Genomic DNA, 15,371 nt, shown 5'->3' on the forward strand with positions numbered 1-15,371 from the left:
TGTGTAAAAATAGATATTACTATGTCTGAGATTGTTCTACAGTTGTGCTTTTCACAGTCCTAAGAAAACAAAGAGATTGTGGTTGATCTCACCTCACAAAAATACCTGCTTTTTGCTATTAATGTTTCTCCATCCCTTTGGCAAATTAATCTGACTGTATTCATCAGAACTAAATCAGGATCTTAAATACAAGAAGGAAAGAAAAGCATATGCCTTGAACTCCAGAATTCAAAATACTTCATGATGTTGCAAATATAGAAAATATTGTTTCTTGGCCATTCTGTCATGCTAGATTGTATGAAAAAGTATAAGCACTATCTTGAGGAAAAACAAAATAATTCAGACAACTCTTAAGTCACCCTCAGTAAAACTTTGGTTATTTGCAACAAAAAAGCTTCCAGTTGGTTTTGCTGTATGATAAGAAGCACTTAACTCTGAGTCTCTTTTCAATGGAGTATTGTTAAAATATGCCAACATATTTTAATGAGTTATTACTTAGAATTGAAAGCTACAGTTAGAGAGGAGTTGTTCACAGGAACCAGACTGCAGAATATGATGTGGACAATTCATGTGTGTCTTCCGCACCAGGATTTGCTGTTAGTACCACTCCTGTGGAGACACAAGCATGGCTGCTAGAATGTTCCAACACACGGCTCCCTGGCCCACTAGAAAGAAGATGCTGAGAATCCTCAAATGAGCAGAATACGTAGAGCTACAATTTCCTTATATTTGTAATTTGGGTTTATAGTTTGTTTTGTTGTTTTGTTTGTGGGTTTTTTTGTTTGGGTTTGGTGTGTGTGTGTGTGTGTTTGTTTGGGTGGGTTGGTTGGTTGTGTTTGGTTTGGGGTTTTTTTCCCTTGAAATAAGTTGTTCTTCCCAGACTTCTTTCTCTGCTGCAGCCAGGTCAGCAAGTGCCACAGCTACTGTGGTGTAAAATTCCTTTAGTCAAGCTTTTGTTTTCAGTCCCCCCAAAAAACAGTGTAACTTTGCCAAATTAACAGCGAAGTCTTACCTTCTCTAAACCCGTTTCTCCTTCAGCTGCACTCTTGTGCATAGTTTAGGCTAACAGTCTCCTCTGCTTGGGGAACTGCACCATGAAAAGACACATTTATAGTGGAACTTTCTTTCTGAGGTGGGTCTCTTCTTTCTCCTCTGTCTGCTGGTTGGAGAACAGGCTTCTAAGCTGAGTCTGAACCCTCGTGCCTCATCTTGTTACAGGTCTACTTTATTGCAGTTCCACTTTGTGTGTCCTAGGATTGATACATGTATTTGTTGTAAAATATAAAGCGTATGTTGTCAGTCTCTTAATATTCATAAAATCAGATTAAAATATTGCTTTCACAGCAAACAGTGAAATAAGACAAAGATGGAAAACAGAAGTGTCTGCTGCTGCCTTGAGCTTATCAGCATGTGTTTGCGTACAGTTTGCAGCCCTCTTTCTTTTGAGGGTGAGGTTGGCACGTTTAGCATGTAGAGAAGAGCACAAAATACATTGTTTCCTGTCTAATAAGGTGGTTTGTTTTTTTTTTTAATTAATCTTGAAACATTAGGAGGTTTGCAGCTGGAAGTTTGCGGCTGGAAGCTTCAGTTAGAAAGGAATGGCTACACTTCCTCTTGGTAGAGTCAGTCTTAGCTCCCTGTTTATCACCCTTTCTTGTATTTTTAAATTTTCTACAGACAAATAATTAAACATTATCCAACACTGAAGTAAGTTCAAAAAATAATGCAAAACAAGTCTTTCTAGGGAAAAGATGGGGTGGAGGAGGAGCATCACTCTCTTAACCGAAGATACTGTGCATTTGTTTTGCAGACCCTGATTAAAATTGATGCTTATTTAAGTGAGACTTCAGTTGCAATGAGTGGTGTGGTATCTTGTTTAAATATCCTGGTGAGGAGATAGTAGTTGCACAATATTTACTGGTTTGTGGCCTGCTGGGGGTTTTGACAGATTTTATTTGGGGTAGATGGAGCTGTCATTGAGAACTGATGCCACTTTAATTTTTGGATGAGTATCAAAGATGTTATTCACAAGTGTGTGTGAGTTTGGGAATTTGATGTTGGCTCATTCATAATTTAATTACCTTTAGCCCTGGTTTAAGGAGGATGTTATATTACAGTTATTTAGAAATTTACTTCAGAAAAAATAAATACAACAAATAATGGAAATACTTGTAGTTTACTTGGCTCTTTTAAGGATGAAAGAAGAAACACTTGTATTATTCTCATCTCACAGCTGAACTAACCTAAATAAAATAATGATGTGACATAGTCCTTTAAATACCAGCATTCTTAACAGAAAAAGATAGGTAATTGACAAAAAGTCATTTTCCATGTTAACATTAAATAACAAAGATGGTCTCTTTGAGGTGATGATTTCATACTAAAAAGTATAAAGAATATGACTTAAAATATGTAGACCTGATGTTGTTCATTTATCTAAAACTTATACTTTGTTCTAGAAGACGAATTCCGCAGAGTAACACACACAAGTCTATTGCATTGATGATTAAGGTGAATTAACTCCATGGCTTCAAGTATAATTTAGCTCTATATTCCACTCTTGTTACTATAACTATTTCCAGTTTCATGTGTTTGAAAATCTACCTGCTGTATGTGTTAGTTTCCATTCGTTATTACTGTCTCGTTTATTTTTTTTTCTAGATTATGGGATGATGGAATTATTGATCCAGCTGACACAAGACTGGTTTTGGGCCTCAGTCTCAGTGCAGCATTAAATGCACCTACGAAGAAGACAGAATTCGGGGTTTTCAGGATGTAAACTTAAACGTACACTCATCAGAATTACCTCTGTATATTTTAATTGGGACTGGAGGTCAAACTAACTGCAGAGTTGAGGTGATTAAAAATAAAGATTTCTACAATGTTATTTTTAGTGGAAATGTCCTAATTATTTATTTTCACTGAGTAATCATCACACAGTGTTTTGGTATTTTGATACTGATTTGCTTGTATAACACTGCATTGCCTGAATAAACTGCAACTTCTAGTGCTGTGTTTAATGTTTTATAAGAAACTATTGATACTACCCTTACATAAATAAATCTGAAAAATAAGCTACATATTTGGTTCTGATCAGCACCTTTTAGTTCTTCTTTGTGTTTCTCACATAAATGCAAAATATTCTAGCAATTAAAAAAAATCCACATTTGCTAGCAAATAATTTTTGAGAAAAAGATGTTCTGTAAGGGCAGGCAGAGTTCAACACAGCATGAAATTATAGATTTCACATGGTTGTTGGAACTTTGGCCTTTCTCTGGCTTTCATCCAAAAAACATTGCTATTCTGTGTGGTTCCCTGAAGCCGGAACAACAGGAGAACCTGACGGATGCACAGCGTTCTCTGGAAGAGCCTATGTGGATATCCGTGGGAGCTGCAGGTTGCTGATAGCATGTCTCAAGATGAGGATTGGCTCCAAAGCTGTTTCAACATCTTGCTGTGTCACCCCGGCCATTTTAGTTTCACAGAGATGGAGTGTTCTGCCCGCGTGGGTCAATGCTTCACCCCAGAGCACGTGCCTGAATCCCACTGACCGGGGCTGTTGAGGTGCTGGTGTGCTTTAATTAATCTTCTTTATTTATCATAGTTTGCAGTGTGATGCTTTTCAGTAATTCAGTGTCTGTAATTTCGTTTGTTGTCTTTAGAAATATTGCACCTTGTAGAAACTAAACATTTGGCATGTTGTGCATCGAATGAGGCCGATACTGTGCTAGCTGGGACTAAGAAGGTGGTTTTATCAAGTTTTGCCTTACAGTTGTCCAGATAACCATTGGAAGAGACTACCAAATGGCAGAAGTATTCCTCATTGAGAATCAAATCCAAGAAGAGCTAATGTACTCAGATGAAGGTCCCCTCCTGCGCTGGCCGGTGGGGAGGAGAAAGGTTGCTAATAGGAGTAATTATCCTGGGTGAGACGCTAGCTGTAGTCTTCCTAGACTAGACTGATTCTTGTTCTTGTCTCACTGCAGTGAGAATTTAGAAAAGTGTTACACGTGGCCCCAGGATTTCTTTATCCTGAAAGTACAGTGACAGTATTTATGGTTGCTGGACTTCTGAAATGCCTTTAAAAATACCCTGCTTTTAAATACGTTGTCCAAAATCAGGACATATGTATATGTAAAATATAGCCAGGGAGAACAAAGTTTTCAGATGCTGAAATGATTGATATTAACGACTTCAATAAAATGAATTGTTCTGTATTTTCTTCTAGGATGGCTGAGTAGCCGTTTCAGGCACCAGTTGTATTTCCGCTCTAAATTATGGGGGATGTTTTCCCCATTCTGTTACTCCCAAAGCCATAAGGAAAACTGCCTTTTTCTGCTAAGAAAATTGGTCACTTGAGAATAATATTTCTGTTTTGAATATATTCTTTCCATGAGACTGGTAATGAAATCATTCTGAGTTGGAGACAGTAACGCATAATTCTGGGATATAGATAATGGAAGTAGATACGTTTGGGAGGATTTGTGCTTCTGAGAATGATAACTCCCTATCACTTGCTACATCTGAAAGGGCAGTTATTTACAGTTATCAAAATTTCTTCCTCTAAATATGTGTGCAAGCCAAATCAAAACATGTCTCTGAATAAATAAGAATGTTCTGCCTTAGTAATATTTATCTTTGGAAACTTGCTAAACAAATGAAATTCATCAGCATGGTCTTAGCATCCCATCAGCATGTTCTGGTTAGGGGAGCAGAGCAGGACCCTCGCTGTAAAAATGATTTGAGGAATCAGTAGCAGTTATCACTCCCCCACTGCATCGCAGATTGTTCTGGAAAAGGTTTCTTAGGTTGACATGCTGTGCTTTCTATGTAGGTGCTGTCTGTAGGCAATGCGTATTGTGCGTGACGGCACTCTGGTGGCAGAGATGGGCTCTTGCTGCCCAGAGGTTTGCTGAAACACCTCATACTCTGAGGACCCACCAGGAGTGAGGAGTTGGACCCTATGCTCTTATCACATTCGGTGACGTTAGCAGGTATATTTACACTGGAGCGCTACTCCATTGCATGGTCCTTCTCACTTCCCATTGCTATTACTCTAACAGTTGGATGTTTAATGAAAGGAATATTAAATAAACATAAATAAAAGGTAGCTGCCACTCAAGGGCACAAGATTCCTGACAGCAGAAGCAATGTTAGAGTTGTGGGTGACTATTTCAAGACGTCCTACCCACCTCTGGAATGTGTCACCTATTCGCTGTAGTATTGGAGCAGCTCACAACCATTAATCTCTTTACATATTGGGAAGGCTGATACTTAGGATGACACTGATTTTTAAGATGGAAGTTAAGGAACAAGGGAAATACGGGTTTGCCATATCAACTGCACAAGCTATGGTGGTCCAGGACCTTGAACTCGCTGCTCTCGGCTTCCAGGGGACCTTTCTGCTCCTGCCTGGTCTTGTGGAGGCTGATTTCCCAGCTGTACACCTCCCTCCTGCTTCAGAGCAGTGGCAAGGCAAGGTTACCGAGTTCCAGCTCTCTGTGGCAGATGGACGTGGCTTGGTTAAGAGGGGTCAGCATTTGAGTACAAGGAGTTTTAAAGGGTCAATACTGTGGCCTTGAGGGTGTTTTCGAATGCTTTCGTAGGAGGAAGTGGGAAGCTGTGAATGAGGTGGCCTAAGCTGCTTGTCATGTCCCTGGGGACTGCTGCAGGAACCAAGGGTGCCTCTCAAATTACCTGAGACAGTGAATTCAGGATGGATCATAAAAAACCTACCTGTTGCCATTGCCCCTTTTATTGTCATGGCACCTAGGAACATGCTGAAAACCACTGAAAGCTGTCATCAACCAAAATCGGTGGCAGTTTGTGCTGCAAATGTCAAGGCAGAGCCTCTGGTACACAGTCCTTGTGAGGCTTGCATGGCTGTTTCTAAGGCTGAAATGAGATGTGGCTAATGCACAGCCTCTGCAACGGCTCTGCCTGCAGAAATGGAGAGGCTATACATGTAATTTCTGATAAGCCATTGGGTGCCCATTCCCACCCCTCTTTTACCCATTTTGGGGTTACTTTAATGGGGAGTTTGTAGCCTCAAAGTTTGCATTGGCATTTGTGTATGTGCTCTTCTTGTGAGAATGTATCTTTTATTTAGATGGCATTTTTCCAATCTGTTACTCATCAGGATGAATTGGTATCTCCTGCTGAAACAGATGTTATCTTTCAAGTATCCCTCTAGACTCTATTATTGCTTTGAATGTGGCAGAACCCTAATTTATCTTCGATTTTCCTCACTGTTCCAGATTTCAGCCAAAGAAACGTCTTGATTCAGAAAACCAATGATGGTGTATTATATTTGCCTTTTTTTTTTTTTTTTTAACTGAGGTTTATAAATTAAGGCAATTCAATAAAGCACTTACAAAAGCCCACTGCTTTTCAGCAAAGCCTTAAAGCATCACTTAAAGCCAGATGTCCACTTTCATGGCCCTGATTCAGCAGAGCACTTGAACAAATGCTTCATGCTAATCTCTGTGGTCTAGTAGTCATAAAATCCATCCAACTCTGTGTCTACGTCAAGCCAAAACTAGAATGCATAAATGCCTCAGAACCACTCAATGGATACTCCATTACTTTGACACTGGCATCAACAGAGATCTCCATTATTTTCACACTTCTAGAAGTACATTAAATTAATTGATCATGATGGAACAGCGTGCTTACGAAAAGCAAAAAACCTGTCCTTTTGATAAACAGATGTTAATGCACATTGGCTGTGTCCTGTTTGTACCTTATCCGCACTAACCGTTATATGGAGAAAGTAAGTTAACTTTGAGAAGCTTGAATTAATGCATAGCTATGACAGAGCTGTCCATTCCCAAGGTTTGATGGCATTTCTTGTAGATTGTGTGGAGCTGAACTCTAGTGCCACAGACTCCCCTAAGTTCATACCTGGTTGTCTTATGACTGGCTGCTGGTGCAGTTGTCAAAAAGTGCTTGCCTTTCTGTAGCTGTAACAGTGATTTTGCATTTTCATACCGCTACCCTGTTCTGCTCCTTGGCATGGTAGCTTCTGACGCTCTTATTTACTATTCAGCTGTCCTGCATCCTACGACCTTTATTCTACCCCCTGGTGCTGGAGACAAAGTCTACAAGAGCGGCTGGACAGAGCAAGGGACAGTGATGTTTGCAGAGACAGTGTGATACGGACAGCAATGGGCACAGAAACATACGGTTCTGTGGGTGTCTGTGGCCAGCCAGATATAACGACTTCTGGAAACAAAAGTTCGTAATTGCCTCCACATTCAGTTATCATTTTACGGGGGAAACTAACAAATTCGGCTTTTCACATGGAAGTGCAAGTTGGAAAGAAGACAGTGTTTTTTTGAGCATCTCTCTGGTGTTTTCAGTAGTGCATGAGTAATCCTCATACTATAAAATATGGCTTGAACTTTTGATCAGGCTTCACAGACGCTGCTTTTGAAGCTGAATAGCCCATTTATCTGCCTTTCCATGTGAAGTGCTGCATTCTTCTTAGCCTGTGTTACTTCTCCACCAGCCCGTCATTTCCCGTACTTCACGTAGCTGCATTTTTGCTCTCGCCTGGGATATGGGATTCATTATGAGTTGTTCACCACCAGACTATTGGACATCTCAACCTTCCCTGTGGCAAAAGGAGATGGGAGGATTTGTGCAAACATACAGAGGATCTCTACTCCAAACAGTAATTACAAATGAGACCTTTGCTGGGTGTGATAATCAATAGGAGCATATGGGAGAAGGTAACAGCAAGAGGTGAACAGGCAGCTCTGGAGGCAAGCAACGTGATAGTCAGAGAGATCAGAGTATTTTTACTGCCCCGGGTGTAGTGGTGCTGTTGAAAATTACTTGTTAAGCCACGCTCCTCTTTGTCCCTTCAAACACTGCCTTCCAGTTTGGAAAAATAGGTTCCTGGGCCTGATTTTCTTTAAACAGCTTTTTTTTTGGCTTTCCAAATTCATCTTTCTCCCTTCCCCTAGGGAGATGCAGCCCAGCTCCCGCTGCCGCTGGCTGAAGGACTGGAACACAGCGTCCCCAAAAACACAAAGATCTGAGGGTGGAGCCTCCTCACAGGCCAACCCTGTTTGCTGCTTCCTTGCCCCCACACCCATTATGCCCGAGGGCTGAATGTTCCATGTCAGCAAAGTTGCTGTTCAGCTCCCCCGTTTTGCCCCAGCCTTGGCCTGCAGGCAATGAGCCTGGAGAGGGCTGAGCGCTGCCCCCCGTGTTGCGTGCTCTCCTTGGGGTGCCACTGCTTTTCTCAGTGGGGAAGCAGCTCCTGTCTTCCTCCTGCCCTCACCACAGCCATGAGGCCTGGGCAGGTTTGGCACTGCCAGGGAGCTTTTCAGCCGCAGCGTTAATGAACATGAGGCCACCAAGCTTGCAGAGCCAAGCATCAGCAGGAAGGTCTGAACACACACGAGTGTGCTGATACTAGGTCTCCTTTTTGCAACTGTATTTTTTCCCTCCCCAAGAGGAGGTGGCTTCACTTCACACACAGGATGGATGACACTCATTAAACACCGCTCAGTAATTTGCCCTCAAGCACCTTTTCACAGTTCTGCTCCAAGCGCCAGCAACTACTTTTTGCTTTGGCCTTTTGACGCTGATTCTTACCTTTCTCTCCATGGCCCTGAGCCTTCCTGTCTTGTTGGCAGTCCCACCTGTCCCCTTCCCACCAGCTGGTTGCTCACCATCTTTATATTCCCCCCTTACCTGACTCCTTCAGGTTAACCCTTCCACCCTAGCTCTTCCTCCCACCACATTGTGTTTTTCTTTAGCCAAAGGGCTACTAGCTCTCCCTCCTCTCAGATCCCTGCCTTGATTTCCAAGCCTGGTGTCCCTGACAACCCAACCTCCACTCGCTTCTATGAGTGTCCACTGGCTCCCCTCTCCCTCCTCCTTCCCGACCCCCACGGGTGACAGAATGGCCTCCCACTTGCTCTCGGACAACATGGGGTGAAACAGCCCTTCCCCTTGGACAGGACTCGGGGTTTGTGGTCAGGCGGGCGGGCAGGCCGGGCCGCTTTCCCCTCCTTCAGTCTCAGAGGTGGCTCTGCTTCCTGTGCCGAGCCGGGCTGGACAGAGGCTGAGACGCGCCGGGGGAAAGCTTGGGGAGCAAAGCCGGGCAGCCAGGAGGAGAGAGGCGCCGAGCCGTGCCGAGGTGCGATAAGCCGAACTGAGCCGTGCCGAGGTGTGATAAACCGAACCGAGCCGCGCCGAGCGGACCCGATCGTGCGGTGCCGATCCGTGCGGTGCCGAGGCGCGGCGCGGCGGCGGGTGGCGCTGACGCACGGCGGGGCGGGCGCGGCGCTATAAAGCGGCGCGGCGGCGGTGGGGCGGCAGCACCATGGAGAGCTGCCGGGCGCTGGCGCTCTGCGCCGTGGCGGCCGCGCTGCTGCTGGGCGCCCGCGGGCAGGGGCCGACCCCGCCGCGCCGCGCCCGGGACCTGGGGCTGCCCGGCGGCGGCGGCGGCGCCTCCCGGGAGAAGGAGCTGGTGGGGCGGGGGGCCGGGGCCGGGGTCGGGGGCGCTGCCCGGGAGGGCGCGGCCTGACGCGGGATGTTGGGGTCTCTCGGCAGATTGAGGCGCTGCAGGAGGTGCTGGAGAAGCTGAAGAGCAAGCGGGTCCCGCACTACGAGAAGAAGTTCGGGCAGGTGCCCATGGTGAGTGCCTCGGCGGGGCGGGACGCGACGGGACGGGACGGGGCGGCCGCCGCCGGGGTCCCCCTCACCGCCTGCCGCTGCCCGCAGTGCGATGCCGGGGAGCAGTGCGCCGTGAGGAAGGGGGCCCGTATCGGGAAGCTCTGCGACTGCCCCCGGGGGACTTCGTGCAATTCCTTCCTCCTCAAGTGCCTGTAAGCGAGACCGCCCCGGGACACGCCGCCGGGAGCGCAGGCACCGATGTCTCCCCGCCCCGACGTGCCGGCTCGGGGCTGCGGTGGCGACTTCTCGCGCCTCGTCCGGCCGATAAACGCAGCGAGAAGACCCCCGCATCGCCCGTGTAACGCCGTCCGTGACATCCGACATCCGTGGAGCTGTTTTGTTTCTCTCCCTTCCGCCTCTCCCCCTCCCTCCCCTCCTTCTCTGTTTGATTTTGTCCGTCCAGGAAAAACCCAGCCCGTGCCTTGCCAAGTAGAGGTGCCGATTGCAGCGTTGTACCGGTGCGGAACCGAGCCGTGCCCGGGAGCGGGGCTGGCCCCGTGCCGTGCCCCAGGGTGCCCGGCTCCTTCCCGACGCGGGAACCATCCGTGCGCTGCCGGCCGGAGGCGCCGGCGCAAGGGGATCCTCTGGGTGGTTGTGAGGGTGGGGGGTCGCGGCAGATGTGTTCCAAGCACCCTGACCCCCTTCTTCTTGCCCCGCAGCTGAGAGGGCCCAACTCGGCACAGCCCAGAGGGAGCGGTGCGCAGCCGGCGGCGGCTTTCAGTCGCACCACTGGCTTCAGGCCGAGTCCAACTGTGCTCACCCCACGCTGGAAAAGTCCTGCATGAGATACGGGGGGGCGTTCAGGGGTCTGGCACTAGCCTGGCTAGGGGGGAGCTGGGGGAAATTGGTTGCTTTACCAGAGCCACCACGGAGAGAAAGCTGTCTGGATCCGTTGCAAACTACCAGGGGATATCCTAGTCACCTACACCAAATTGCTCACGTTTCTACAATGAACTGATGTACATAAGTATGTCCATCCTCCACAGGGACACTGTGTGTTTCAGCAAACTCATAACATGTTTTAATCCTTTGTTTGTCTCTGTTAATAAAGTCACTGTTCTGATGACAGTGTTTCAGAAGACGTTTTAATTTCACACAAAGGAATCCCTTGCACTCAGAGGGAGAGGCTGAGGGTTACTCCAAAATTACTGCAACCACCTGCGTTACTGTGTGCTTTAGCCAGGCTGGCGGCCAGGTCAGGACAGGGCTGGAAACTGAGGTTCATTTCTTCTGGCACTGGCTTGGACAACGGCTGCTCCCTGCCCCACGGGCACCCAGCGGGGCCATGACAGGTATAGACACTTTGGACCTCAGGTTTTCCCTTGGGAGTGGGCAGGGCTCATCCCACCTGCAGGAACCAGGCTGCAGGATGCAATACAGGGCAGCAACCACCATGGGCTGGATCATCTCTACTCCTTTATGTTTTATTCTCATAAAAGAGGGACCACTGAAATAATCTGTGGGTGTCTGAGCCAGAATGAGTGCTGATTTCTACCAGCAGGGAGATGAGGGGCTGCATGGGCCAAGGTAGATGTGGGGAAAAGTATTCCTCCAAACAGGCTTCACATTTGGTGCTGAAGAGAGCACAAATTCATGTGAGAAACCCAGAGACTTGTAAAAACACCGATTTCTGTAAGGCACTTGCTTGATTCCTGAACAGTAAGAGAATGTGAGCATGCCTGGATGTAACAGGTACAGAAATACTGACTGCAAGCAGAGACATGACACCATTTGTTTTATTATTTATATTTATTATTATTATTATATTTATATTATTTATATTTTTATTTATTACTATTATTATTGCTGTTATTATTTTTTATTATTTAATTTTCTATCCAGGACAGGGATGAGCGCTTCTTAGCCCAGAGAAAAAGAAAATAAACCACAGCTGGAAACTTTCAGAGAGTGTGAAGCCTGGCAGAGCAGATGGGGCCACAGGGCGGGGGGTACTGTGCACAGGCACGCTAGCACCAGTCTGAGGGGGTGTATGTTTGGGGCAGGGGCAGGAAGGGAGTGTTAAAGTAGGGCAGGAGCCACAATGCAGAAGGTGGCAACACTGTTCAGGGAGAACTTCACAAAGAGTAAGGGATATGAAGTCAGCAGGGATGGTGCAGTGGGATTTTCCAGGCAGAGGTGGTATTTTTTGTGCCTGTGGGTGGGTGCTGGCCTGCGGGGGAGAGGTGTGACAATACATTCGCAGGGCTGGAGGTGCGTGTTAGGTTTTGTAAATTGGTAACTCTGCTTCTGGATGTCTTTATGGTATTTCCCAGAGACAATGTAGATGGATTTACTCTTGATTTCTTGATGAATAACGAATTTTTGTAGCATCTGGCTTTCATTTCCCCCTCTCCCTACAATAAAAAGAACATGTTTAGGTGCCAGGTGCTTTTAGGAATGGAGCACACAGGCTTCCTCTTTGGTGATTCCCTCAGCCCCAGGGATCACAGCCGTCTCAATTAAGTGGGTCCAATATAGATCACCTCAACTTGTAATATTTTTACTGAACGTTTATTTACACAAGATTGGACTGAAACATGAAATACTGGACTGAAATACATCCAGAATGATTCAGCTTGTGTGTGGATTTTACAGTTCTTGTTTTGCCTTATCATAATACTCAAAATTATAAACATGGTTTAAATAAAGTTCAAAATTACAAATCTAAGACCTAACTTTAGGAAATTGGGATTTATGGTTCACTTGCATGATGCTGTCATTTTAAGAATACTCTCTGCAAGAGCATGTGCACCAGCCCCACGGCTCTTATAATTTTGATTATGCTTGTGACCACTTACATTACATTACAGTTATTTCTACCATAAAGATTGAAAAAAGCAGATGAGGAGGGAAAACATTGCTATAACAGCCAGGATAGAGTTGGCAGTTATATATTTTTTCACTCCTAAAATCAGTAATATGACACTGTTCCTCATTTAAAAGATCTCTTGATTTCACCTTTCCTTTTGAGGGGTTTGGACACACTGTGTCATGGTGTTTTGGAGGCAGACAAATGCCTGTACCTCTGGGCTGGGGTCTCCAGTGTCATTTGAACAGGACGTCATAATTTCCTCAAGGGCAACCATAGGACTCAAGGGCCATTCCTGCCCCCTAGGGCTTCTCCCCACCTTGCCCATCACTCAGTACCCCATTTCAGCCTTGACTGGGGTCCTCAGCCCACGGCCCAGTGATGCCATAGGGTGCTGGTCTCCAGTTCCCCACAGTCCTGTCCTGGTCAGCCACGGGCCTCGTGGGCTGATGTGCCAGCCTGGCCTCGGAGCATCCCCATCTCTGGGGAGATGCCTGGTGCCCCGTGACCTGCCTGTTCCCTCTCTGGAGTTGGGATGGGTGTGACTGTGAGGCTCGGCCCTGACTCCCTGGGACAGCCCCTAATGGTCCCAGGCCCCAGCAGCCCCAGCAGGATGGACCAACAGGTGCTGTGGGAGATGGACAGCTGGGGGACAGCTGTCAGTGGTGTAGCCCAGGGGCAACATTAGTGTCAGTAGCATTTAACATCATTAATGACCAGGACAATGGCTCAAAGCCAACCATGCAGTTCAAAACAGGGAAATGCCCTGGGGAGGAACAGCCCAACGCACCAGGGTGGGCTTTCTTGGCCCAAGTGGAAGGGTAGTGTCCTACCACAAAGCTGGGGAACATGTAGCTCAACAGGAACTTAACATGGTCTTGTAGCAGTCTCAGCTCCACATCTCCTTTGCAAAGGGTCTGGGTTCTGCAAGTATCACTTTTTTACCCACCAAAAAGAAAGAGAGATGTGGCAGAGCAGCTCCTACCCAGTTCTCTGTGGGCACTGATACAGAGTACATGCTCACTGATGAGATCAACATCAAGGACATATTCCTCAACAGAGTGCTGGATGAAACATGAAGCCAGTTTTGCAGACAGCAGAAAGGAGGACAGCCTCCCTGAGCAGCTTGAGGACAGACCAGTGCCTATTGCCATGGTTCTGACTTGTTGTGGAAAGACCATTCAGGAATAAGCCCCTCTTGGAATACATTGTGCCTTTGCTGATGCTAGAAGTCTGGAGAAAGAAGTCTGGATTGGGGCACCTATGAGAACAGAAAGCAAGGCTGTCTTTGCTGACAGCAGTGAAGGGGCCAGGGAACACAATAACACTTCCAAGGTGGGCTCTAAACAGCACTTAGCTGCGCGCCCAAAACAAGCGCTACAGCTTTTGGGGGTTCATATTGTGTTTAGACAGCAGAGACAGCTGTAAGAAAGTTTGGAGTCAATCCTGTGGTTCAGAAATAATGTATATATTGAGTATGAAGTAAAAAAAAACAGGTGTCAGCCCATTAGGTCTCAACCAATGGTATCTGCTTGCCTGCTAGTAACTCCATTTTAAGATTGTAATTTTGTGTTTGATTGGATCCTCCACCTGGAAAGAGATGTGAAGAGAGACTGACTGGCAGGTCCCTTCTTTCTATGAGGGAAATCGACCAGCAGCTTTTGCTGGCCCAAACGCCCAGGAGATCACTGCTGTGGGCCTGGGTTCTGAGGCTTCTGGCAACTCCCAGTTACCTTGGTCTGACTAGATGCATTACATCCCTGCTCAACTGCTGTACACACCAGCACTGAAACACAGAGAGACATCCTGAAAAAGCAAAGAAAAAGTATAAATTCAAGGTTGTGTTATCTGTTACTGATCTCTAAATCCACCTGAAGGAACTAAAAATGAAATATAGTGCTAGAAATCAAGGAATCCATGCAGAAAACCCATCTCTGTCACTAGTCTAACCCCAACCAAATGAGCTAGTTGAATGGCAACCAGCAAGACAAAGTGGTCCAGCTGGATTGTGCTGTTTGTCCTTCTCCCAGCTTTCTGTGGGCTTTTCCCACGTTGTACCTGCTAGTACAGAGTGTTATGCACTTTCTTCACATGTGAACCTCTTCCCAGAAACCACCTAATCCGAAACTCAGAGATGATCAGCTTACATTGCTCATCTGCAGCCAAGTCTTCTGCAGGAGGTTTCCACACAATTCACAGACGTGGTGTCCATGGGGGGCAGGGCAGGGCCAGAGCAGGTGCTGCTCTTCATTAACAAGCATCAGGAAAATGTACAACTTTGGGTGGCAGCATCTTGGGCAAATACTGAGACAGCAATTGAGATTCGCATCAGGAGAAGTCTCAAGAGTTTGGAGATACTGTTGCATGGACACGGTACATTTCACACTCCCTGGAAAAAATCTGCTGACATTTTCTGCTGGGGTGAGTTTGGCTGTTGCTTGCGTTTGGGGTTTTTTGCGGGCCTTTTTTTTTTTTCTTTCCCTTTCCCTCGGTGCCTCATTCTTTTGAGTTGTAGAGAAAACAGTTAATGTACCAGTCAACAGTGCTACAGCGTGTCCGTGGTTGTTTCCAGACTGTCTGCCTGCTTGTACCTTGTATGGAAGTACATGACATTACATCTAGTCAGTTGCTATTCCTTGTAAGGCTGGAGTTTATCATTAGTGGAGGCTTTATGCCTTAGTGCTGCTGGTGGATCCACCGCAGGCTGGAGCTGAGCAAAACAGAATCTGCAGATGAACAAGAGGTGGCAGTGTTGTAATGGAATAAAATTCTCAACAAGGAGCTGTCTCTCATCCAGGTGAGCTTCACTGTGATGAACAGGAGGCTGGATTATTTGATTTTGGGGACTGGATTATCTTTTTTTCAATAA

The 15,371-nt window shown here is 46.3% G+C and overlaps 2 protein-coding genes across 2 annotated transcripts in view; both read left to right on the forward strand.

Annotated features, from left to right (window-relative positions):
* Positions 1–3,007, forward strand: part of MCCC2 (methylcrotonyl-CoA carboxylase subunit 2) — a 34,830-nt gene extending 31,823 nt beyond the window's left edge. Inside the window, exon 17 of the mRNA XM_065046256.1 lies at positions 2,662–3,007. Within this exon, the coding sequence (XP_064902328.1) occupies positions 2,662–2,779 (118 nt within the window). The 3' untranslated portion in view covers positions 2,780–3,007. The remainder of the gene's footprint in view (positions 1–2,661) is intronic.
* Positions 3,008–9,310: 6,303 nt separating this feature from the next.
* CARTPT (CART prepropeptide) lies at positions 9,311–10,759 on the forward strand. Its single transcript, XM_065047409.1, has 3 exons — positions 9,311–9,487; positions 9,571–9,654; positions 9,742–10,759. The coding sequence occupies exons 1-3, from the start codon at positions 9,341–9,343 to the stop codon at positions 9,847–9,849; spliced, it is 339 nt and encodes a 112-aa protein (XP_064903481.1). The 5' UTR covers positions 9,311–9,340; the 3' UTR covers positions 9,850–10,759.
* The last annotated feature ends 4,612 nt before the right edge of the window (positions 10,760–15,371 follow it).

The sequence above is a fragment of the Columba livia genome, chromosome Z (assembly GCF_036013475.1).
Source record: "Columba livia isolate bColLiv1 breed racing homer chromosome Z, bColLiv1.pat.W.v2, whole genome shotgun sequence".
Taxonomy (NCBI): domain Eukaryota; kingdom Metazoa; phylum Chordata; class Aves; order Columbiformes; family Columbidae; genus Columba; species Columba livia.